This window comes from Mytilus edulis, chromosome 13, assembly GCF_963676685.1.
Source record: "Mytilus edulis chromosome 13, xbMytEdul2.2, whole genome shotgun sequence".
Classification (NCBI taxonomy): Eukaryota; Metazoa; Mollusca; class Bivalvia; order Mytilida; family Mytilidae; genus Mytilus; species Mytilus edulis.
Genome location: NC_092356.1, coordinates 41,980,830 through 42,007,583, shown reverse-complemented (window position 1 = coordinate 42,007,583; position 26,754 = coordinate 41,980,830). Strand labels below are relative to the sequence as shown.

Sequence of the window (26,754 nt, the reverse complement as noted above, 5' to 3'; positions counted from 1 at the left end):
ACAGATTAAATGTAAAAACGTTGTTCTATTTATTTACAGGTCGTACATTGGAAGCAAATGCTTGTTTCTTCAAGATAGTAGATGTTCTGAAAGCAGTACCTGAGGAAGAACTAACGAAGCTTGCAAACTATTATTTCGTAGAACTGAAATCAGAGTAAGTCAGACACCAATTTAAGTTTAATTGTATTGTGACATAGAGATAGCAATGTAAATTTTAAAGTTATTAAAAATTTTCATTAGCTTAGAATACTTTTACTCCAAAATATTACAGTGCTGAAGAATTGAACACAAGTTTTGGGAAATTTTCCTGTGCAATACTGATTGCATAGTGTTAATTAATAGGAATAGTATTTAAATTACAAACAGAAGTAATGACTATTTACATAATAAAAAATCCATTTAAGAATGATACTGAGAATTTTCCTTATCAATGGAAGGTTGGTTCTAATGAAACATTTCCCTTAATTTTTTTAAACATTTTTTTCAGTCGTTCAAGGTATGTAGGAGCAATGAATACCATGTTGGATGCCTTTGGAGTCCTGTATACCAACTTCAGTGAGAACCTCCTGGCAGATTATATTCTAAAGAGTCCTGAACCTAAGCCTACACTTATCTTAAGGCTGCTGACACACATTGTAGGGAAAGACAACCCACCACATGATGTATGTATTGTACTTACTTAGTTTTTTCCCCAAGAACGGTTTAAAGACTGTTTAATTTGTTTATTATTTCATGAAATTTAGATAAATTATATGTGTTATGATATACCTTGTATTTATATTGCTATTTTGAACACTTTGTTTTGATTGACAGTCTTTGATACTGTGGATTAGTTTATTTTTGTGGGTATCAATTTGCTTGGATGAAGTAAACATTAATATTGTATTAAGTAAACATTGTGTTTTTGTGGATATTTGATTTAGTCGTTTTACAAAAGTCTGTATACTGAGGGGGGATAGGAGGGGTCCTGATCCCGAAATCCCGGGCTTAAATAAAGTAAATCCTGAGATCCCTAAAATCCGAAAAAAGAATTCCCGGATCCTGAAAGGGTTAATCCCGAAATCCAGAGCTTAAAAACACCCGACACCGGAGTCCCGATAAAGGTCCTATCCCCCCTCTATACTGCCTATAGAAAAATTTGAATTTGTGGTTCACATGTTCCCACAAAGACAAAAAAGATATCCCACAAATAATGATGAATCCATTTTAGACTAGAGGTGATTAAGAGATATAAATATTGAATAGAAATCTGTCTTTTATCTATATTGACCTCTACATTTCCTTTATTTCCTTTATTTTTTTGTGTTGTTAAGCTGCTGTCTCATTGACATATATCATAGATAATATTTTATTCATTTTAACAAAATATAAACTTTAGTTTAATTCATTTTTATTCCAGAATATGATAGCAGCTATGGAGGATCTTGTATTTAACAAAGATGGCCACCCAGAAGAGATGTACAAAGAGGATCTCCATGAAAGGGTCTTACTCTGTCTTGGCTCAGTGTCACACAAGTTAACTAAAGCAGGTCGGGAAGAGGAGGCCATCAAAATAACTGTACGAGTTCATCAATGGCTAGGAATACATGGTAATATCTTTGTTTTGTGTTTTTGAACCTCTCCACTTGTTTTTGAGTAAATGCAAGAAATGATAGTTCCTTAAAATCTTTTCATATAAACCATCCCATTCAGAGGATTCCCCCCCCCCCCCCCCCCCCCTCTCTAGGGGTTAAACTGATTTAATCTGATTTTTTCACATAAATATTGTATATTTTATTAGATCCGTTTGAATACAGAAAGAAAAGAGCAATTCAGAGCGAACAGGAACAAATAGACTATGACCATTGGAGAGTGATTCTGTTAGAAACACTAGGAAATGCAAGAATGGACTTCTCTTTTGAATATATTGTATCACATATCAACTCAACTAACTCAGCTTGGATCAAAAGAGCTGGAGTTCATGCTCTAAGGAAATATGAACATGAAATGGTGAGTTATTTGTAGATAACATACTGAAAGGCTGTAAATGTTATAATCAGACAGCAACCTTATTTTGTACATACACGGTAATTTGCATAAACTTAGCTTAAATGGTCAGGAAAATGTTGAAAAACATGAATATTTTCATAAATTATACCTTTCATTTGTTCCAGTGTCAGATTTTTTTTCTATGAAATCTATGTTTGAATTATTTCAAGTCTAAGTAATCACTAACAATGAATCTCAGTTGCTTCCCTTTTTGAAAATTAAAACAGTAGAACAAAGAAAAATCCATTTATGGACATATAAAATTCTTTTTGTCATTACCTTGGCATCCAAAAAAATTTAATTAAAAATTGGTGATGATAAGTCTTTACACTTTTGTTTCAGGCTGCTGATGAGATGTATAAAGCTGCCATGTATGATGAGAATGATGAAGTTCGTTATGAGGCTTTATTGCAGTATCAGGCCCATCCGCAAGCTAGGATTATCACACCTCTAAAAGCGTAAGTTTATAAGAGGGTCTTCCACAACTGGGAAAGTAATTCATGTGTAAGACTTTTCATGATAAAATAGAAAATTATGTGTTTTATCATATTAATTATTTACGACTCTATTTTACAAAAAAACAGAATATTTTTGCTTGGTTCATTTTTTTCAACTTTGCCATTTAAGGGTAGATAACTCAAATGAATGGGGAGATAACTCAGATAAAGTAACTTTTATAATAGAATGTGTTGTGAATTTACCTATTTCATTATGTAGCAGGAAAACGAGACTAGTCTGGTGTAGTTTTCTTTTAATCACACTAAATGGGAATTTTCCATGCATAATCAATACAAAATCTGACTTGAAAAAAAGTCTGATGATCCATACTCTTCATTATATTTTTGAAAAAAGCATGATATAAACTACATTTTGACAAATTATTAAAAAACTGTATAGATTTTAATTTAGACTCCCCATCTACCTTACAACTAAAAGTGCCTATAACTAGGACAAATCTTTTCAAAACCTAAATATATGAATTTCATTCAGTTTTTATTAATTTTTTATGTTTTTATCCAGACGAGAAGAGGTTAATGGAACTGGTATTATTGATCCCTATGAGTCTGGAATTACGGAAATAGCACCTCAACGCAGAGACAAACGATCCTTGGCTTTTCTAGAAAAGTTCCCTAAGATAAACTTTAGACTCGAGGCCCCAAGTGTTGATTGGAGAAAAATGTTAGGATCAGAATCTATAGGTGCAGCGTTTGGTATCATCATGTATAACATGCTGGATCTGAAAATTGGTAAGTTGTCTCTTGATTTTGCCTAGAAACAAAAGTAATTAGACACATCTTTGTTAAAGACCTCTGATACTGCAGAGATCACATACCCTTAGAAAGTATAGTTTTTATTCTGCCTAGAAATATAGCGATTACATACCTCTTTGTTTAAAGACCTGGCAATGCAGAGATAACATACCTGTATTTGACACATGAAGTTGAGGTCAGAGTTCAGCTCAAATTTGTGTATTTTATATACATCAATATTATTTTTTGTAGAGCCCTTAAGCGGTCATTTGAGAATTAATGTTCACGATGAGGCCTATGCGAGAATACTCCTTGGAATTTTGGACTTCAACTTGGACTTCTTTCTAGCCAGACTTTGTTTTAAAGGAGGCACCCAGTACAATCTGAATATTTTACAAGTATGTTGGATAAAGAAAAAAAATCCTTTGAAGGTTTATCAGACACTGTCAGTTAAACAATTGGTTTTTTTTCTAAGTAAACAAAATGTGTATTTATATATTAATGACATGTAGTTTTAAATATTCTGACAGGAATTGTTATAAATTGAAAATCATAAAATGATTTTTTTATATGTTCCTCTGTGAATCGCATACAAAGGATTTGTTGGACATTGTATTTCATAGTGTCATTTAGGTATCTGTATTCATGCTGTTATGATAACTTCTTTTCATATTTTTGTAATGCAAATTGCTTATACATGTTAAGTTTGACACAGTAATTTTATAACATTGTTAACTTTGACAACAGTTTTACATTTCGCTGAAAAATTTGTACATCATTGACAAAAACCTTAAATGAAATTGAACAGAGTTATTCTTTTACTCAATTTCTATTCAACAGTATTTTGTGCATTCTGGTTATAATTTTTTCCCGAATTTAATATCTTCAGAACAACAATTATCTGCTTATATTATATATAGGTATAAGTCATGACTTGTCAAGGATATTTTAGTGTTATTTACTTTTAGGAAAATGACATGAAGAAGATAGCTCAATTAGCCACACAGTTTGACAAGAAAGTGAAAGAGATTGTTGATGGCATTGAAACAGGAGTGAGGTTGTTTAAAGACCTGATAGGTGGTAAAATAAGCATCAAAGACATTGTTAATGAATTCATAGATGCCTTGAAGGAGTTACCTGGCAAGGTATATATTCCAAATGGAGTTAACTGGGAAAAAACACAAAAAAACTGTAAACCTACTAAATTGTGCAAGTTTTTTTTATTGATGCAACTTTCTCAAGTAGAAATAAATTGAGAATTTAAATATGTCTAAATTGTCTTATAAATACATCAATAGTTATAAAATCAGGGAAACAAATTTCTGAAGAGTTTGGTTGAAAGAGTGAGAAGGATGCTTGCTGTAAAGACTGATAGAAAGAGGGAGATGGATGATTTGTATGTGTATATTGTTTTAATAACAATGAATGAATGCATGTAAATTAAGTCATTGTGACCTACATATTATAGATTGCTGATTTTGTTCAAGTTTTGATTAAAGGTTTATATCATTGCCATAGAGAGATGATATTTTGTCAGAGGGCAAGTGTTAAAATAAAACAAATTCATACAAAGAATAGGACACTCTGATCTTTACTGTTAATTACTCATTTAGTATTTAGTTTTTTGTAAGGTCCTGATTTCAGAGATCATGTTTATAGATATTAGGTACATTTATTCTCATCCTAAATTCAAGTCTTTCTTATATTATGATTAGTTTATTTGAATTGTATTTGCTGATGCCTGATATTTGTTTTAAATTATTTTGTTGATTTATAAATCAGGTTTGGGGTCTTAGAGACAAAGCAGCCAATGTGATGAAAATGTTAGGACAGCTCGATGAAGAAGAGTTACCTCCCTTTCTAAGACCACTCAGAAATCTGATTGTTAAAGTAACAACAGTCTTTAACGATGTTAAAACAGACATAATGAACTTTTATAATGTAAGTTGGATTTAAGAATATTTATGCAATCACACTTGAAAGCAGAAGCGATGTCAAGATGAAATGATAATTGTAGAAATTTTGCTTTGTTTACTATTTGAATAATTTTTTAAAAGAAACAGATTTTTTTTACCTATGTCATTTCTACAGATAAATATATTTTAAACCTGCTATGTTTATTTATGATTTTATCTTTCAGACATTGGTGCAGACCATCACCGTTATAATTCCACAGAATGCCAAACTTATTTATGATTTATTTGATCTTTCAGACATTGGTGCAGACCATCACTGTTATAATTCCACAGAATGCCAAACTTATCTATGATTTATTTTTATTTTTCAGACATTGGTACAGACCATCACTGTTATAATTCCACAGAATGCCAAACTTATCTATGATTTATTTGATCTTTCAGACATTGGTTCAGACCATCACTGTTATAATTCCACAGAATGCCAAACTTATTTATGATTTATTTGATCTTTCAGACATTGGTACAGACCATCACTGTTATAATTTCACAGAATGCCAAACTTATCTATGATTTATTTTTATTTTTCAGACATTGGTACAGACCATCACTGTTATAATTCCACAGAATGCCAAACTTAAATATGACTTATTTTTATTTTTCAGACATTGGTACAGACCATCACTGTTATAATTCCACAGAATGCCAAACTTATTTATGATTTATTTGATCTTTCAGACATTGGTACAGACCATCACTGTTATAATTCCACAGAATGCCAAACTTATTTATGATTTATTTGATCTTTCAGACATTGGTTCAGACCATCACTGTTATAATTCCACAGAATGCCAAACTTATTTATGATTTATTTTTATCTTGCAGACCATCACTGTCATAATTCCACAGAATGCCAAACTTATTTATGATTTATTTGATCTTTCAGACATTGGTTCAGATCATCACTGTTATAATTCCACAGAATGCCAAACTTATCTATGATTTATTTTTATCTTGCAGACCATCACTGTCATAATTCCACAGAACGCCAAACTTATTTATGATTTATTTGATCTTTCAGACATTGGTTCAGACCATCACTGTTATAATTCCACAGAATGCCAAACTTATTTATGATTTATTTGATCTTTCAGACATTGGTTCAGACCATCACTGTTATAATATCACAGAATGCCAAACTTATTTATGATTTATTTTTCAGACATTGGTTCAGACCATCACTGTTATAATTCCACAGAATGCCAAACTTATCTATGACTTATTTTTATTTTTCAGACATTGGTACAGACCATCACTGTTATAATTCCACAGAATGCCAAACTTATCTATGATTTATTTGATCTTTCAGACATTGGTTCAGACCATCACTGTTATAATTCCACAGAATGCCAAACTTAAATATGACTTATTTTTATTTTTCAGACATTGGTGCAGACCATCACTGTTATAATTCCACAGAATGCCAAACTTAAATATGACTTATTTTTATTTTTCAGACATTGGTTCAGACCATCACTGTTATAATTCCACAGAATGCCAAACTTAAATATGACTTATTTTTATTTTTCAGACATTGGTTCAGACCATCACTGTTATAATTCCACAGAATGCCAAACTTAAATATGACTTATTTTTATTTTTCAGACATTGGTTCAGACCATCACTGTTATAATTCCACAGAATGCCAAACTTATTTATGAAAGTATCGTTGATATCATTGATGGTTTCAAGGTCATAATGAAAGATCCTAAATCAGCTTTAGTTAAGATTGGCAAAGGTGTTGTACAGTGAGTAGACTTGAATTCAATACATAACCGCTAAATTTTTTGGGATTGTAGAATAACGTAGACAATTCTTAAAAATAATGAAATGCGTGAAGTTCTATGAAATATTGATACAAGTAAAATTGGGATTTTTATTGAAATTTATTATTTGACCTTTTAAAAAATTGAAATATCTGTTTCAAATGTTGTTTAAAAATGAAGGATCATAATTATGTATTTGCTCCTCATTTACATATTTTTGTTTCAGGATTTTTATGTCCATAAAGGCCTTACTTGATGCAAAGAATAAAACACAAGAGGCTTGCTTCTTCTTGAAAGGTAAGTTTACATATAAAAAAAAAACACAAAAAAGGTCTGCCAAGTGCATAATAATTTAGTCTATTGTCCATTAATCTTAATTCACAGTCAAACTAAGGTCAAGGTTTATAACAATGTTGAAATAATCTACTAACAGCTTACATGTACCAGAAACTGAAAAACAGAAATAACCACAGTTTGTTTTTCTGGTCATATTACTTCCTGTTAACATTTTGCATCATGGCTCATGTTAATCAAGTTTAATACAAAGAATGTAAGTGAAATACAGGTTATCAAATCAGCTGTCTTTTGTAACTAAAATTTTGTTTATTTTGCAGATGAAAAACCATACTGGTGGGATATTGTAAAAATTTTTGAAGAAATTTGGGCTCTTGCACAACAAGCCATAAAAGCCTTGGCTACAGGTGGACCCAACTGGATAGCAACCACTGTAATTGAAGGAGATGATCCTGTTGCAAAATTCACTAAGGGCAAAGTTTCACAGGTAAGTTAGACTTATCGGTTTTATGAAGCAATTCTCTGGGAATCGGGAAGATTTTGAGTCATCAATTAAGTGGATATCAAAGAAATTGTATTTGCATTACTGTTGACTGTCGCAATAGTCTCATGATAATGTGCTGGCCTCAAGTGTGGGAGAAAAATGGAGACTTGAAAATTAATATTAATGCATCATATCTATAAAAGCACATAACTTTCAGTTGTTAAGCAAAAGGAAAGACATGTCTTCCTTGACACTGTAACTTTGTGAGTTAGCACATTAAAAGTGATTAAAGACTGGACCACCCGGGTCAAAATACCAATTTTCACGATGGTTTTATAATTTCAAAAATAAAATGCAACAAGATAGGAGTGGCATAATAAAAACTTTGCATCTTAAATTTTGAAAGCTCCATTTGTAAGCAGTTTTTCCTATAATTAACTTTGCATTAATTGTTGAACAATCACAATTTCTGAATTTACCGGTAATGTATCTGGTAAAATATCTTCCTATGAACTGTTACCTTGTGAACTTGAATGTAACACATCTGGTTCAGGATGTTTAGCTAGAACAAAGCAGAGCTTTTATTCACATTTCATGAACATGTTCTTGTCCTGAAAATGCATTTAATTAGCCTCAGGACATTTGATAGCATCCACGATCATCATGAAATACCATGTAACGGGTTATTTTCGTGGTGTGTAAATTTTTCGCTTATTTTTCCTGGATAGAACAAATTTGCCAAAATAAATTCCGCCAATTTAAATGTGCACAAAAGGTATTGATAAAAGTTTTGAATTCGCCAAAATAATAACTGCCAAAATATTTCGTAAACCTTATTCAATGAAAATCGTGAAATGTTACACCCGCAAAAATAATCAGCTTTTGGTATATGTCCATCTATATTTAGAAGCTTTTATTATTATATAGCGTATTTGACATTTTTATTCTTTTTTTACAGCAACAAATAAAAGAACAGATCATTGATAATTTAACTAATATTATTGATGAACTTTTGGAACCGTTTGATGATCTGCGAGGAATTGCTGATAAATTTATGAAAAAATATGGAGACTTCTTTGGTCTTGTGAAAAAAGTGAAAGAGGCATATGCAATACTGAAGGAAGGGTATGTTTTAAGGTTTTTTTCTAAAATGCTTTTGTTTTATCTTTTGTGTAAATATTTAGGATTTGGCTGACAAACTTAGGGTTTAACAAACTAATTTGGTTAACATCATCTACAAACAAAGCATAGGGGTGAAACAGCTATACATGTCTTAAAGGTTTCTAGGACTGATGATTCATGGAGTCTGATGGTAGTCATTACCAGATGGTACCTGTAGCTATTGGCATCATTTTCACTGTGATTAAAGATAGAAAGTATAAAAAAAATTGTACTTAAAAATTCTAATTTTTCATAATGATTGATTGATCTGTAACTGGTTTAAAGTTTCGTTTTTTTTCTAGGCTACTAGCTTTTATTTCTTTTTTTTTGTGAACATAAAATATTTTTATTAATTAAAGACAATAATAGCCAATCCTTGTTAGTCGAGGACCTGAATAGCTTCCCTTTGTTAATGAGGGCATGAATAGTTTATCTTTGTTTTTATATGACTTGTATAGCTTACCATTGCTTATGGTCGCTATGAGAATATTGATAGCTTCACTTTGTTTATTGTCGACATGATTAGCTTACCTTTGTTTGTTGTCGACATGATTAGCTTACCTTTGTTTATTGTCGACATGATTAGCTTACCTTTGTTTATTGTCGACATGATTAGCTTACCTTTGTTTATTGTCGACATGATTAGCTTACCTTTGTTTATTGTCGACATGATTAGCTTACCTTTGTTTATTGAGGACACAAATAGCTAATCTTTGTTAATTGAGGACATGAAAAGCTTATCTTTGTTTTTTTAAGACTTGTGTAGTTTACATTCACTTATTGTCAATATGATTAGCATACCTTTGTTTATTGAGGCATTGATAGCTTCACTGTGTTTATTGTTGACATGATTAGCTTACCTTTTTTTTTTATTGTCGACATGATTAGCTTACCTTTGTTTTTTTAAGACTTGTGTAGTTAACATTCACTTATTGTCAATATGATTAGCTTACCTTTGTTTATTGAGGCATTGATAGCCTCACTGTGTTTATTGTTGACATGATGAGCTTACCTTTTTTTATTGATGACAAGAATAACTTACCTTTAATTAGAGGGGAAAACACTGATATCGCCTATGAATATCTTATAAAATACATAGATAATACAATTTAACAATATTTCAGATATGAATTTGGACAGTCTATTATCAACACAATTTTTGGACCCAAATGTCACAAGGACTTTCCAAGATTGTACAGATTAGATGCAGGGCCTTGTAAAGGAAAAGGATTTTATCCTTCTGAGATGAAAAAATCTGGCCAAAAAGAATACGATGTAGAAGGTGTGGACCTTGAAATCAATGTTGGACAAACGGTAAGTAAATTCTATTAAGATCGATATGGGAGGATAGGAAACTTTTGACATGTTCAAAGTCTATGCATTTACCATATCTATATATCTCCATAAGAGGGCTTTTACCCTCTGGTCCTCCCTTTGTATTTTGGCACATGTCCTTTGATGAAAGCAAAATTATTCACATAAAAGTATATTATTTGTGATCATTTTGGGGTAAAGACTGCATGAAATGCAATCAAAACTCTATGTTACTGACTTGATAGCTAAATCTTCCAATGCTTATCACTACCTTTTTGATACACAAAATATAGTGCATTGGTCATAATGTTTTATACATCCTATCAATGAACATTTCCAGAAATTGATCAATGTAATATATGCTCAGATATTCAAGGCACAAAATGATGCTACACCTATCAAGAAAATTACATAACTTTTGCAAGGTGCAGGAATCTAATATCTATTCTAAAAATATAAATGATGTCATTGTTAAAGTCATCTTTAAAATTTGAAGTTATCTTCCAGAATTGTAGTTGAATCAACTACAATCAATGCTTTATTGACAATGCAATATTTATTTAATTTTACTTTCAACTGATAAATTAATGCAATCTTTAGACTTCTGTGCTTACAAGCACTTTGATTGAAGAAAATCTCACCTACCCTCTTACATCCACTTTATTAGTATATTTCTACAAATCAGAGCATGCTGCAATTTGGTGTTACTCTCTCTCTCTCTCTCTCTTACAGAAATGTTATGTTATAGTATTTTGTTTGTTTCAAATATCAAGTCTTCACATATTTCTGATCTTGAAATTATATATTTAATTTGCTTTAACGGATAATATGTAATTTTCTGAAGCTTACAGTTATAAATATTTGTTACAGTTGATTGCACCTTTCCCAGGAACTGTTTATAAAGGAGATAACGCAGATGAGGTTATCATTGAGGCAAACACTGCTGCCTTAAAGGGCATAAAGATCTATATAAATGGTATTACAGTCAATAAAACTATTCTGCATAAAACAGATCAACTTTACATTGAAAACAGGGTGAGTTTTATTAGAAAAATGATATCCTTTGACCAATTTATTTACCAAGGGAGATGAATGTGTTATTAGTTTTATAATAGATTAAACTGTATTGCTGTCGTAAAAAATAATTAGGGAAATAATTTCTTTGCCTCCACCTACAATAGAAGGTGACACATCCTCATGTATTCTTAAGTCTTATTATTTCTCATATCATTTTCTAAGAGCAATCTTTTCATATGTGTTTTGAAATTCCATCATTTGAATTTCTGTCTGAATACATTCAAGTCCTTTAGAATGATGGCGCAATTGGTGTATAATGCCACTTTCAACACTGTTTGCTATTTCCTGGCAGCAAATTTTTATTGATGGAAGAAGCTGGCCTTGAGTAGGAAAACTAACAATTCGAGCCAGAAGCCAATTAAGATTGAACATGATCACACCTGCCATGTGTGGGACTCAAAATCACAGTCTCAGTGTTGACAGGCTAGTGATACAATAGTTCAACTATTTTGACCACTAGGTCACCATGGCTTTTAGTAGTGCTGAAGATAAGAAGTATAATCCTAACATTATATTCAGAATTCTGCAAAACATAAAGCATGGTGATCTTTACTTTATATTATGTTTTTGATAATAGTATGATTGAAACTGCATTCAAAAATGTCTTGAAAAAATTACAAGATCAATTATAATAAAGATTCCTCTACAGTTTCTAGTTTTAGTTCATGTTTCAACTGCTATTGAGTGTACATGCGGTAAGTTTGTCTTTGAATGACCCATATGATATCTGTTAAGAACCAAATAACATGATGTATTTGCTATTATTAGATTGCTGCAGGAGCTCCCATTGGTACTGTAAAACAGTCACCTTGTTATCCATTCAACAGTATCCACTTTGCCATGAAGAAAGGCAATGGAACTGTCGATCCTACCAAGTTCCTGTCTCCAAGATTCTTTGAAGTTCCAAAGTGGATACAGACGTGTGATGACTACAAATTAGTTTATAAGGTAAGTAAATACAGTACACTCCCATTCTGTTTCCACTATTTGGACTGAACTTTATTTTTTAACAATAAACAAGTGTGACAATGTACTGAGTGAGAAACTTACATGAAAAGCATGGACACATTGAAGAAAATGGAATCTAAGAAATTATTGGCATAAAGTTTTGATGGGACGTATTATGGTATACAAATGTCCATCTGTCTGTCCGTCTGTCTGTCCAGCGTAAACATGTCCCACCGTAACTTCAGAAAGACTTATCCAAATTTAATGAAACTTGATATAGTTCTTTCTTATGATGGTCAAATGATCTGTATACTTTTGGTGAAAATAAGATTTGAACTTTTTGAGTTATGAAACTTTGTAACTAAAACAGGGGTGGTGTTTTTTTCACATGTCGCGCTGTATCTCAGGAACCATTCATCTTTATTGCATAAAACTTCACACATTTGTTAGTTATATTAATCTGAAGATCTGTATACTTTTTCGTGATGATTCTTTATTTCATGTTTGAGTAATTGAGCTTTTTGGTAAAAAACTTATAAAACATGGTGTGAGCAATTTTTTTTCTGTCTCTTATGAAAAATTCCTATTCAGTAGGAAAAAGGAATGAGTTAGAATATACTTAGCATGAGTCCCTGTACAACCCAGTGCTATTCCAAAAAACATTTATTATGTATTTTTCACAAGATGATGGGCTTGTGGTGCAGCTGTTTATTAAAAGATAAAATGAAGTGAACCCTTATTACCAATGAATTGATTAAGACCTATAAAGGTGAAGTTATTGTACAACTTGGTTGTTAAGCTGCAAAGATAAAGTTATTTACACACTGGTAGAGTTTTCTGTGAGATGATAGTATTTGGAGTTGATGCGAAATATGGTTGCACCTTCTGGAAGATACATTTAGGCCAAAGTCAACTTACTAATAAAGTTTGATGTTTTTTTTTCAGTTTGAGACAATAGCGGCTGGAGTAATTGTGGGACTTGGTGGACAGGCTCAAAATAACACAAGTCCAAAGTTAGATACTAGTAAAGTTGTAGCGCCTGCTGCACCAGCACCTAGTGAAGACCCAGGATCAGAAGCAGATACCATTAAAAGTAGGTTTACATAGCTGAATAAATAAAAAATGCAGTACTGTGGATTCATTTATTTTCGTGGGTACCAATTTTCGTGGATTAAGGAAAATTTGCATGTTTGTGGATATTTGATTTCGTGGTTTTGCAGAAATCTGCTTACTAGCCTATAGAAAATGTGATATTCGTTGAACATTTAATTTCGTTGTTTACCTGTTCCCACGAATACCACGAAAATTGATATCCAACGAATAATAATGAATCCACAGTATAAGCAGTAATATGAACATTTCATTTTCATCTGTGCCACTAGACATCAAACATGCAACAGTCTTCTGACATTTAATTTCAATTCATTATTGATGATTGCAAAGAATATTTATGAGTAAAGATGTTCCCAAGAAAGTTACATTATGTTTGTTTAAAGAATATGTAGATAAAGATTTCCAGGTTCTTTGAAGAAGTTATGATACATTTATATTCACATTTGAATGTGTTTTTTTGTGTATGCTGTCTTGAGTACACATGCATACACCATGCTTACAATGATAATACATACAAAGGATATATAAAATACTCTTGTCATTAACATATATTATACTTTGTTATAGGTAAAACAGATGGAATGTATTCAAAAACTAAGGCTAATGCAAACAACTTACCTGATGACTCTAAAAATGGAAAGAAAGGTAGGTATATATATAAATAAGAAGATGTGGTATGATTGCCAATGAGACAACTCTCCACAAGAGATCAAATGACATAGAAGTTAACAATAATAGGTCACTGTATGGCCTTCAACAATGAGCAAAACTCATACCCCATAGTCAGCTATAATAGGCCCTGAAATGACAAAAAGAAAACAATTCAGAGGAGTATTTAATTCAATGTAGCAATAGTCAAATTTCAGTAATGTATATTAAAAATGTCAATATGAGATGATACTCATGCTTTTTTTCTTCCAAATCTTTAATCAGCAGTTGAATATAAGTCAGGAAACTGATTAATAAATGATATAAGTATTTGCTTAGTTTTATCACACATTGTCATGTTTTTTTTTACTTTTGAACATCTGAAATTAAATCTGTACAAATAGTGTTTCTGTGATAGCACCTCTTCTATTGAAAAACAACAATTAAAAAAATTAAACTGTAAGTAAAGTAGCTAGCAGCTGTATGAAATTTTACTCTTTGAAGAACTTTTTTTTTGGATATACGACTGATTTAATGCTGCAAGGAAACATGATTGTTTTCATCAAGACACACTATTGTAACTTAAAATATCTTAATTTGAGTGTTATTTTATTGTCATTTTGTTCATCATTGGTTAATTATACGATTATATTTCTTAGGTCCATTTGCAACACTGATGGCAAAAGCAGACAGCTTTATGAAGAAGTTTTCTCTACGTAGACTGAAGATGGGGACAATTATTGAGTTTTTAACAAAATTGGGAATGACAGACAGCAGGGCAAAGTTCGTTCAAACTCTCAAAACTCTGCAGGTGAGTGGCATCAAAATCCAGATTTAATTCTGTAGATTCATTTATTTTGGTGGGTACCAATTTTCATGGACTGGGAAAGACCTGCATTTTTTGGATATTCATTTTCATTGTTTTGCTTAAGTCTGCATACAACCCTATAGAAAATTTGCAATTCGTTGAACATTTAAATTCATGGTTCAACTGTACCCACGAAATCCTGGGTATTTTTTATGAAATGAAAAATAAAAAGAAAGTGTATGCGAGTAAAATAAATACATAAAATGAAAACAATCCTTGCACTCTTCCATATCATCTTGTATTGAATTCTATTTCTATTTCAAAATCTGTCAATTCTATTATTTGCAGGCCATAATTGACAACAAGCCATGTTTTAACCCACATGAACTGACAGATGAACAAATCAAACAGACCTTACAGGAAAGAGGGAAACCAATCAATGGAACTAGAGCTCAAATGATTAAAAGAATTATGGACGCGGATAACCGTATGTATCTGGGGTTGAAATCATAACACTTTGCTCAGTGCTCGGAGTACAAAAATCATGCTCTAAACTTGAAATCCAGGATTTTGATTTGTTGATTTTGGAGCTACTTATAAAAAAGAAGATGTCCATTACTGATATGTTTACCCGTTTAAACCTTTTCACAAATATACTGCAGTACAAGTGATTGCCTTTAGACTAACTATGACTGATCTCAAAGGATATCAGTATACCAGGGCTAGCAGTATAAAAGGCAGCTCACTATTTCATAATTCTATAATAGGAAAGTTATTATTGAAGACCATTTAAGGGACAATTGGCAAGTCTATTTGTGTAATGATCCAAAAGAGTCTCACTTGACATGATTAATGGAATCAATTCGGCAGGCACTAACATATAAACAAAAAACACCAAACTTAAATTTTAATTATTTTATGTTATCTTTATGAAAAACCAAACTGGAAAAAAGAAATTTAAATGTTAGTGTTGATTTGCCCTAATCACCCTTCTGCAACTATTTGATATTTGCAATTTTATATAATGGTCTTATAACTTGAGAATTTCTTTATTGTAGAGTGTCCACTGATGGCTTTCACATTGCCAAAGAAAGTATACTGCATCTTCTCCAGTGACTGTATGGCAGTAGAATGCTGCATGAATGTCAAAATATCCATGTTTCTCAGAGTGGTTAAAGCTTATGCTAACTTTAATCCATGTACTTTCAAGTTCAGCTATGGTTTTGATGTGTTTAAGGGAGAAATACAGCTTCCAAAACTTGATTTTGATGGTATGTAAAAGCAGTGACAAAAAACAGTTTATTTAATCAATTGATATAGGCTTATTTATAGGTGATGAGGTTAAGGTTTTTTGTTGGTACTTAATCCTACTTTTTATCTTAATAACTACTGAGGTAATTACAAAAGGTACATATAAGAATGCATGACAATATTCGGTTCATATAATAACCTTACTGTCGGTGATTTTGAGATAGTTTTACTCACGTCAAACAATAATGATACTTTTTACGCTGTTTTCATTTGTCCATGTTAACCTCACTACATCTTTTGTTAACGTTGTTCTATTGTTATGTATTATATTTCTATATTGAGTTGAGATTATACACTCAAACAAAATAGTCGTTGGCTACTGCCTGTCCCATCTGTCACATTGGTGCCGTGACCAGGATGGGTAAGCTCAATGGGTTTTAAAGATTACAAAACACTAGTACATGTGAAACAGATGGAAAAAACATATATAGTAGAAATGATTTTATACACTGGTAAATAGTCACCATTTTTGTATTTGTCTTATGATCTTTTACATTTATTTAAACAGGTATAGAGAAAATAATAAATACTGGTATTGTCTTCCCCATCCCAGTGATAGGAGATCTGGAAATTGTTGTCTTGTAAGTATACTTTTACTCATATTTGAAAACATTAATAACAATTCATCATCATACTTGTAAAAACTATTAAGTAGATCAAACTCACATTTTGTTTACAGTGTCCCTCAAAAGAAAATTGTTAAAAGGTTTAATGACTAACAAAGATGAGTATAAAATTATAAGACAGGTATACAAAGAACTTTAATGGCTGAAAATGTGAAAATAAATTTTGTTGTTGCCTAAATTGATCTTCATTTGGCTTGCCTTGAAAGTTAGAAAAAGAGGGAGGATTTGTTTGAACATAGTCATAAAATGTGGCTTAAAGACCTAACATTTGATCCTGAATTTTAAATCATGACCCCAAAGAATACAATCAAAGGTATGAAACTAGTGTAGATGATTTTTATTGTAGTAAAAAATTAGAAATACTTTGTTTTGATTAAATGAATTAAAAGTATGATAACAATATATTTTTCATATATATTTAGCTTAAAGATAGAGAAGACAGACTTGGAAACTGTTGCAACATTTGGAGGTGGTCTCTGTGAACCGGGATCTTACCCTGACGAAGAAAATTGTTTGGTTACTATCAACCTACTGGATCAAGCTGTCTTACCATTACCAATCTGTTATCCTAATGGAAGTTACTCATGGCCTGATAGTAAGTGACTGAAATATTTTATCCAAATGGAAGTTATTTGTGACCTGACAATAGGTGACCTTCAAGTCAATGATAGTGAAAAAGTAAAGATATGTGGATGATACCTCAAAAAATTTGGTGTGGAAATATTATTTTGAGTTATGGTACAAGAATCAGCAGGCAACATATTTTACACTGAACCATTTCATGTGACCTTTTTTAGACTTATATTTATTGGAGTAATTTATAATTGCAGTAAACTGGGCAACATACTTTAGTAAGGAGGCTGTATTGGAAAGACTAAAACAGGCAGGCAAAAAGGCAGCTAAGCAGTTGGCAGGCAATCTAGCTGAAGAGGCATTGGCTGCTCTTGGTTTACCTGCAGTAAGTATTTTTTTAGAGAAAATCTATCACAATTTGAAATGACATCTTTTTCTGTATTGTTTATGAAAGATCTTTTTTATCTGTAAATTTCCTGTAATCATCCAAATTATAGAAAATTGAAATAAGTAGATGTGCTTATGATAAATTTTTAAAGATAAGCTTGATTTTTTGCTGATCATAAAATGAAACATCATTATTTACATTAGGGGGCTGAAATATAAAGTTTGACGAAGCAGGTTTAACTGTATCAGATTCAAAGGAAAATTTTAATTTGCACTTCTGCCTTCAGGCAAAGGGGATATAGGGCACAGACCAGGATTATGAGTCCATATTCCCTGTCTAGGCAACAAATCAAGTTTCAGGATTAGCCGATGCAAACTATTCACTCCAGTAAATATACCTTGATATCTTTTTTCAGGATTTACTTTCTGCGACAGGACCTTGTCCCAGACCAGAAAATATGACATTGGCTATACTTAAAGGCAAGATGATTGATGCAGACCTAGACACCACTGGTACAAGACTAGCTCTTAATTCCAGATATGAGCTGTATGATAGAAGTAAGAAAGACCATTTCTTGATATTAACTCATTGAGTAAAGCAAACGGTTGATACTGATCGTTGTGGCAATTATTTGTCTGTCGACACGTTGTGTCTTCAATAAGTCAACTAGTGACTAGATTTCAATGATTTTTCAGACATCTTCTTCAAATCAAAATTTTAGCTGTGGTCAATTTATTTTTTATTTGAGCAATTTTGTACATTAATATGGCTTTTGAAATAAGAAAATCATATGAAGGTACTAGCTTCTTATTGTGCTTTCAATTAGAATTTAGCACATCATGGAGGTTAACAAAATGTTAAAATTTGTAGGTGAAGAAATGTTAAAATTTCTAAGTAAATAATCAGAATTGAGACTTGTATGAATATTTTTTTCCTTATCATGTCTAATAAAAATCAACACTTCCCATAATGCAATGTTTCTTTTTTTCAGGCTGTTACATAGCACTATTCAACAAAACCCTATCTCTCCCTGCTATAACCAACCCCACACTGAAGAAACATCTTTACTACCAAATGTCGCCAAACTGTATGAGATTTGATGCCTGTGCTGATGTAACCATCAAGGCCATAGACTACACCAAAGCATTGAAAGCCTACGTGGAACTGGATCCCTGTAAATTTATCCTTTATGCTGGTTTTGAGAAATGGGAAAGGCAGTTTATTCTGATTTCTTATGAATGGGGTATGTGTTATGTTACTTCATCCTTTACACTGGTTTTGAAAAATGGGAATGACAGTTTTTTCTGAATTCTTATGAATGGGGAATGTTGTATAAACGATACACAGTGAAGAAATATACTTAAAAGAAATTTATGAACTGTTTTTTTTTTAGACGAGGTTTTTACAGAAGGTGATGCACTGTACTCATCTTCTGTTTTCTGAACTAAAGAAATACCTGCATTTAAGGACATCTCTGTATTTAATATATGCAGGATGCTTTGTGGGAGTAAGCTTAATTTTAAATGGTTAATAATTTTTTTTTGTCAGTAATGATATTTGTATACTCAGGAGATTGAGATTGGATAAAATCAAGTTTCATTATAGATAAATTTCAGATTTTTACAAATTGATTTCAGATAATTTTTGCTATATGATTTAAGATGCTCATGCATATATAATATTTAGCAATTTATTTACACATATAAAAATTTAATGTTATAATTTATTTTTTTTAGGAAAGGAAGAATTACTTGAAATAACACCTGAGATAAAGGTGATGTAAGTATTTATTCGTTTTATTTTCTGTGTGGTTTTTGAGGTTCAAATCTTATAACATGCATATCTTAATTTCTCCATATCATTTAAAGCTGGTGGATAAGACACATCTTCCGTTGTAAATTCACATATTTTTGCTAAACATTTTTTAGTGCATAAGTACTCCCTCTCCCCAGAACACTTTTGGAGATACCAAACACAAGTTTTTTTGCTTAGTATGAAATTCAAAACAGTGTAGCTGTGGCCATTGATTGACCCATCAAAATCATCCATTGACTGGGACAATTTACGTGAACGTTTGTCTGTAACAACCACTGTTCATGACGTACCTACGATAGACATTTAAACTGTGGGGTCAACAAAGGTTTCTTAACGCCTTTAATTATAAAATAATTCGAAAAATTAATCAGGAATAACCTTTGTGTTTTGATTTATATAATTGATATAAATCAAAATATCGTGTTATTTCTGATTAATTTTTCGAATTACTTTATTTAGGTGTTGAGAACCTTTGGTGACCCCATAGTTTAAGTGTCTTTAAAAAGTACATAGTGAGCATTGGTCGTTACATACAAACGTTCACCTAAATTGTCCCAGTCAATGAATGATTTTAATGTGTCAATCAATGGCCACAGCTACACTGTTTTGAATTTCATACTATTGTCACATTGAACTACATGGGGGGGATATCTTTAAAAATCAAACATACCAACTTTTTAAATTGTGTTTGGTATCCCCCCCCCCCCCCCCCCCCCCCCCCCCCATGTAGTTCAATGTGACAATAAGCATTTTCTTTTATATAATAAGTTTTTCTTAGGGACAACAAATTTTTTTTTTAACAGTATTTTAAATGTATTAAAAAAAATATAGAAATTTAAAGAAATGACTTTTCTTTTGCAGGATCAAGATAGACCGTGATGCTGATGTAAAGAAAGTATTCATTGTTAACTTTGGACTCAGGATTTGTATAGCAGGAGACTGTGTCATTGACGAGTATTTCATAACAGATTATGAAGTGCCCATTCCTCTTTGTAATGAAAATTTTACATTACCAGGTAAGTTGCATGACCAAAATGAAAGATGGGACATGGGAGTAAATACAATTTATTTCTGTTACAACCAAAAAAAGGAGACAATACTAAAAGAAAGTTTATTTATGAACCAAAACAGTTAAAAATCAGTAGATTAAGAAAATAGTTTACATAATGCAACTTTTACTAAGTTTGTTATTAAATTAGAAGTAAAAAAATTTGTATGAATTAATTGAGTTTTATGTAAAAAAAGACACCAAATCAATAAATATGAAAACCCTTAGATATTTTATGATTAGTTTTCCTGTTTTTTAGGTGGTGGAGCATTAGCAGACTTTGCTAAAACTTTGGGAGGAGCCATTACAGCTGAGGCATTTGACCTCATTCTCAGGATGTTGAAATTAGACGTAAGTAGGATACACCAACTATGTCCTGTATTAAAGAAATAAGACACGTTCTTGAAAATATTTTGACGCCACAGAGCAAATGCCAGTTTTTTTGGCATAGGTCATTTGGTCATTTCATCATTCCATTAAACTGATAACAGAAAAATATATATGGGTAATATGGGTAAAATTTAGTGATCTTTTACATCAACAAAAAATTTTATTTGCTATAAAAACATAAAATTAGTCTAAAGATCTTGTATCAATAAGATAAATGTATTTAGAAATATAGATGTATTACTGTGGCTTCAAATATTATGTGCTTACTAATTTCCATAGATTGAGGAAAATTTGTATTTTCATGGTTTTGCAGAATACTGTATATAAGCCTATAAAAAGTTTGAACTTTTTATTTATCGTTTATCAACAAGATCCATGAAATTGGTTCCTAAAGAATAATAATGAATCCATCTGAATAAATTTGCAGCAATATATTTTTTCATTTTCTGTTTTAGACTATATTCCAGAAAGGAAGCTGTACAGTACCTCCAGGACCAACCGGTATGCAAATATTATTTTTTTGTTTTGTTGAAGTTTAATTACAACATTTTAATGTCCTCCCACTGAATGGCTTGTGACATAAAATGTTACTAATGTTCTTCATACAACCCATCTATTTTTTTTTAATCAAGCAGATTTTTTTTTCATTCTGCCTCTAGTTATTTTTAATTTTTTGGTAAATTTATGTATAATTATGAATTACTGATTGAGATTGCCATTCTATCAGGTCTGTTGACTTTTCACAGAGTTATAATAGTTGAATAGATTTTTTTTTTATGATGTTTGTGGAAGTTGGAGTTAATTTTTTGTACATTACCTTATAATGACGACTTACAAATTGAGAGTGTTTTTTTTATACCCCACAACTAACAACTGAATGGGAAGGTAGAAATTTAAGTTATCATTGAACCTTCTTTGATAACATATACATGTATGTTACATTACTGCTAAACTTTAGAGATTCTTTAAATTGCATATATAATTTTCCATTTATCTAGATTGTCCATGGAATATTGATGTAAAATCATATCTACCAACTTCTGTAAAACATCTTGTAACCTGTGAGATGCCTGATAACTGTTTCGGATTAGACTGTTGTATAGATGTTAAATTTACATTACCAGCAGCTTTAGGAGGCAGAGTAATAGCCTACTCTGTTCCATTCTGGTTTAAAATGAGTCCATGTGACTTTACCATTGATGTTGGATTTGGAACCTGGACTTACAAGAAGACTCTCTTTGAGTATGCTTGGGGTAAGATTTTTACAGCTTTCTTTGAGTATGCTTGGGGTAAGATTTTTAAGACTCTCTTTGAGTATGCTTGGGGTAAGATTTTTACAGCTTTCTTAATTCTTTAGCATGATATTGAAAATGTTTATGTGTTTATTGTGAAAAGTTTTACTCCTTATTAAGGGGAAAAAAATATATTTAGACTGGGCAAGAGCATTTCTAGATGTAATAGGCAAAGAACATATCTAGACTTTGGGCAAGAACATATGTAGACTTATAGCAAGAATATATCTAGATTGAGGACAAGAACATATGTCTAAACTGCAGGCAAGAACCATGTTTTTTGTGAGTTTTTTTTGTAAGGGATCTTTTCTATGTTATAATTTAAGAGAGCTTGCCCTTCTTAGAAATTCCTATGGTGACCTTTTTGATGTTTGTGATAAAAACTTATTTTATAAATCTGTCTTTATTCTTTCATAAGAAATGCCATCCAAGTTTTAGATATTTGTTAAAATATAGGTATATTTGTATGAATATTTGTAACATTTTATAGGTACACAGAAAGAACTGACCATTGGTGATGGTGATCCAGCACCTGTTAAAATTTTGTAAGTACTTTGTATAAAACACTATTTTCAATATTTTGGGAGAGTGATGTCCCCTTGAAAATATTGATCCAATGTGGAAAATCAACATTATGAATGCTTATGCATCAACATTTCTCATGGAAGTTTCATAAAATTATATGTGAAAGGGTTGCATCTGCTATATCTCAGTTGAAATAGAAAGTAAGCATGTATCTATTACATTTTTGGAGAGTTATGCCCCTTTGAAATAATAGTGATATGGAGGGATAAAAAGTATATAAATGGATCATATTGACTTCTCTGTAGCGATATTGCTTCATTTTAATCCAACATATAATTTAAACAATATCTTTCTTTTGTTAGGTACACCATAAGTAAAATGGGAGGTGGAGAAGGATTCATCATTGATACTATAGTGACGATTTGTATTCCATTTGATGACAATGAGCCATTTTGTGCACCTACGCCTGATGGATTTCACTTACTAAAGAGCCAACAAGTTCCTCTCTGTTCCAGAAACCTAACAAATATACTTAGCAGTAAGTTGTCATACTAGTTTTCATTAGTATTTTGTATTAAACGCCAATTGAATTCAATTGCCATCACTTTTTCATTTATATTTATAGATTATCGTTGATCATCTCAACGAGATTGATTTTCTCACTTAAGCTGGGACGTCGAAGGCGAGAAATGCAATCGAGTTGAGATGACCAATGATAATATGTTTATCACTATTTTACCTATGACGCCTTTGTCAATTTCATGTCAATTTCATTAGCAACGTCACATGCCTCCTTAGTTTCTAGCGATAATTTTCCATCTCAAGCGAGTAGCATGATATGAAAAATTATCACAAAAAAAGATTGAAGGTAAAATGCACAAAATAGCGATAATTATATCTATAAACATTTTCACAAGCAATTTGTTTTTGCAACATTCGTGAGAATAAAATAAATAAAGGGAATATAAATCATCCATAAATGTTTAAGAATTTGGTCTTCCCTTATACAAATACATAAAAGAAAAAGATAAGAAAACCATGAAAATAAAGGGCAGAAAAGTTGGCTGAATAGGTATAGAGCTGAAAATGATTTACAGTATATGATGACAAATGTTGGCTATATTAAAATTATCCAACAAGCAATTTTGTTATGCTTTTCTAAGAAACTGCTCTACAGAATGATTTCATAGTTTGTTAGCAGCTTGACAGTGATGAGTTAGATCTGTCAGATACCTTCTTCCTATTTGCTGATACTTTGAATTTTTAAATCTGTTGAGAGTACAAAGTTTTCATCACACTTTTTTCAGATTTGATATACAAACATTTTAGTCTGTTTATCGATTAAGAAAATAATGAATTACTTAAAGAAATTAACTTTCTGTGTTTAATAGGCATTTCATGATATGTTAAATTCCATGATTTTTTACCCTTTTTTTCCAGATATTTCTTTTTCTCAACTGGCAAAGGATATTGGGTATGAGGCAGGACAACAGCTGGCCCAGGGAGCTGTACAATATCTACTAGAACAGGTTGGACTGACTGATTTCTTCAAAACCAAATGTGATCGTAAACGTGGAATCTATGATCCTAGTGTAGTCGGATGGAATAATAGTAAGTTAAATCAGTTTATTTATAGATATAAAAATAAGGAGATGTTGTATGATTGCCAATGAAACAATTTTCACTCAGTGACCAAATAAAACTTTTCATGAATGATTGAATAGGTATTTTGCATTTTTTTTAATTATGAATGATTGAAAGGTTATTTTGCATTTGTCTTTATATGAATAATTTAACTAGCTAAACTTCCCACTTGTATGACAGTTGTTTAAAACTCTATTATATTGATAAAATATCAATACCACCCCATAAACAATTAACCTTGTCAGAATCTGAAGGCTTTTTTGTTAATTTCATTGTTTATACTTAAAATCAAATAAACCCACAATAGATCAGATTTTGAAATGGAGATTCTTGATTGTACTTTTTGATGAATGATTATGATATTGATGATTGATTGTTTAACTATTTCTTTACAGTGTGTCCATTAAGTATTTCCAAGCTGCCTGAAATTAATGGTCCAATGACATGTATGATAACTGAAACCTGTAGCGGTATAGATTGTTGTGCTGAGATACCATTCATTGGACTGACTGTTCACCCGTATTTCCTGATTAACGCATGTGAATATAGTATATCATTTGGTATCAACAATATGAATGTGAATCTGTCATTGTTTGAAGGTGGAATTGACAGTTATGAATGGGGTATGTATCTGCATGATGATTTATTTTAATAGCACATCATTTTATTTTGGTGATTTTTTTAATGCATGAAAACAAATTGTTATGGAACTCTACAGTTTTGAATAATTTGTTTTCACCGATATTTTTTTTTTATTCTAAATCCTAAAAACTTAAATAAAATCACGATCAGTAGACCTTTTATAAATTTTATAACCTTTGATCTGTTTTCTTAGTATTTGTAATATATTATAATTGTTGATATTTACTTTTAGGAAAACCATGGACGCTAAATATTGAAGACATTGTCAAGATAACGTAAGTATCGCACAGACAAACTATATAATACAACTCTATTTTATGTATTTTATAAGATATTTAGCTTTTTATGAGACTTATATCCTGATAGATGATATTGAATTATAAAGTAAGATAATAAGACAATAATAAGACCAACATTTTATATCTTGTTAATTCTCTTTAGCAAGTTGAGATCACAGATACTCGCAATAATAACCAATTATAACTGTCTGAAACAACCATTATTCAACAGTGGTGTTTTCAATTCAAAAGCATGTAAGTTGTTGGATGGTTGTCATAAAGTGATGAATTTTGTTTTCATTTGTTAATGTATGTATCAAGAATTTCAGAAATTGATTCAAACAAAGTTATTGTACACTACGGTTGTCCCTCATTGGTTAATTGTACACTATTGTTGTCCCTCATTGGTTAGATAAAATATTTAATGAGTAAGTTTTTGAGGGTTTTTATGTTTTTCAATTTTATTGTATTGATTGAACATTTGTGAATCCTGGAAAATTGCTGCCGTAGACATGTCAATTGTTGAATTCATGTCAAATTTTAGCCAATGAAAAAAAAAAATACACAGATATTGCAAAGAATTATAAATTAATTTTAAAAGAATTCGATGACTTTTTTACAGACTTATAATGAAGAAACCACCTAATGAGAAGAAATTCATTGTGGATTTATCGGCCAGTGTGTGTTTTGATGAAAGCGAACCAGACCAATGCTTAACCTTCCCAATGATGGTTGGAAGTGAAATTCCTCAGCCATTCTGTGACATGACGGCTACAATGAGTTTGTCAAGTAAGTCAAAAGATTAAATTACAGGGGATAGTTTCACAAAAAAACATAACAATTTTATTTAGGGGCCAGCTGAGGGTTGTTGTCTCTTCGACATATTTCCCATTTCCATTCTCAATTTTATTACAACCAAGATTGATTGTTAATACACTGAATTGTTCATGACTTATGGCAAGTTATGATCAATCTTAGTCTTAAGTGTTTTTATAAAACCAACTCCAGAATACTTTTAAGTTTAAGTTTCTTGTAATGATTTGTGTTTTTATAACTTTACTGAATACACTGGGAGCATGAACTGTTACCACTAGGTGTACTCAATTTGGGACAGTATATCACTTGATTTACATCCACTAACTTAGTTAATAATACTAATGGTACATCTCTAGGAAGTTATACTTAGAATTTACTTTAACATATTTTATTAAATTAAGTTGCATATTTGAAATTTTTGTTTCTTAAAGTATTATGAAGTATTTGGATCATGCCTCTATTGTGCTCTTTCCAATAATCATTGAATTGAATTGAATTAAAAAATTAAAAAAGAATGAAGAAAACATAAAAAATTTTCT

At 31.2% G+C, this 26,754-nt stretch overlaps 1 protein-coding gene across 1 annotated transcript in view; it reads left to right on the top strand.

Moving 5' to 3' along the window:
* The window catches only part of LOC139501276 (uncharacterized), a 163,805-nt gene that overhangs the window by 14,589 nt on the left and 122,462 nt on the right, over positions 1 to 26,754 (top strand). The window contains exons 11-47 of the mRNA XM_071290312.1: positions 40 to 154; positions 488 to 662; positions 1,400 to 1,589; positions 1,781 to 1,989; positions 2,371 to 2,486; positions 3,049 to 3,275; positions 3,531 to 3,676; positions 4,247 to 4,423; positions 5,061 to 5,219; positions 6,860 to 7,002; positions 7,247 to 7,317; positions 7,635 to 7,801; positions 8,757 to 8,923; positions 10,084 to 10,273; positions 11,144 to 11,308; positions 12,119 to 12,298; positions 13,244 to 13,391; positions 13,979 to 14,056; positions 14,719 to 14,870; positions 15,216 to 15,354; positions 15,926 to 16,138; positions 16,687 to 16,759; positions 17,227 to 17,399; positions 17,635 to 17,762; positions 18,181 to 18,322; positions 18,757 to 19,008; positions 19,502 to 19,544; positions 20,442 to 20,596; positions 20,888 to 20,979; positions 21,474 to 21,519; positions 22,017 to 22,271; positions 22,801 to 22,855; positions 23,198 to 23,373; positions 24,276 to 24,446; positions 24,875 to 25,102; positions 25,354 to 25,396; positions 26,022 to 26,188. Of these exons, the coding sequence (XP_071146413.1) occupies positions 40 to 154; positions 488 to 662; positions 1,400 to 1,589; positions 1,781 to 1,989; positions 2,371 to 2,486; positions 3,049 to 3,275; positions 3,531 to 3,676; positions 4,247 to 4,423; positions 5,061 to 5,219; positions 6,860 to 7,002; positions 7,247 to 7,317; positions 7,635 to 7,801; positions 8,757 to 8,923; positions 10,084 to 10,273; positions 11,144 to 11,308; positions 12,119 to 12,298; positions 13,244 to 13,391; positions 13,979 to 14,056; positions 14,719 to 14,870; positions 15,216 to 15,354; positions 15,926 to 16,138; positions 16,687 to 16,759; positions 17,227 to 17,399; positions 17,635 to 17,762; positions 18,181 to 18,322; positions 18,757 to 19,008; positions 19,502 to 19,544; positions 20,442 to 20,596; positions 20,888 to 20,979; positions 21,474 to 21,519; positions 22,017 to 22,271; positions 22,801 to 22,855; positions 23,198 to 23,373; positions 24,276 to 24,446; positions 24,875 to 25,102; positions 25,354 to 25,396; positions 26,022 to 26,188 (5,526 nt within the window). The remainder of the gene's footprint in view (positions 1 to 39; positions 155 to 487; positions 663 to 1,399; positions 1,590 to 1,780; positions 1,990 to 2,370; positions 2,487 to 3,048; positions 3,276 to 3,530; positions 3,677 to 4,246; positions 4,424 to 5,060; positions 5,220 to 6,859; positions 7,003 to 7,246; positions 7,318 to 7,634; positions 7,802 to 8,756; positions 8,924 to 10,083; positions 10,274 to 11,143; positions 11,309 to 12,118; positions 12,299 to 13,243; positions 13,392 to 13,978; positions 14,057 to 14,718; positions 14,871 to 15,215; positions 15,355 to 15,925; positions 16,139 to 16,686; positions 16,760 to 17,226; positions 17,400 to 17,634; positions 17,763 to 18,180; positions 18,323 to 18,756; positions 19,009 to 19,501; positions 19,545 to 20,441; positions 20,597 to 20,887; positions 20,980 to 21,473; positions 21,520 to 22,016; positions 22,272 to 22,800; positions 22,856 to 23,197; positions 23,374 to 24,275; positions 24,447 to 24,874; positions 25,103 to 25,353; positions 25,397 to 26,021; positions 26,189 to 26,754) is intronic.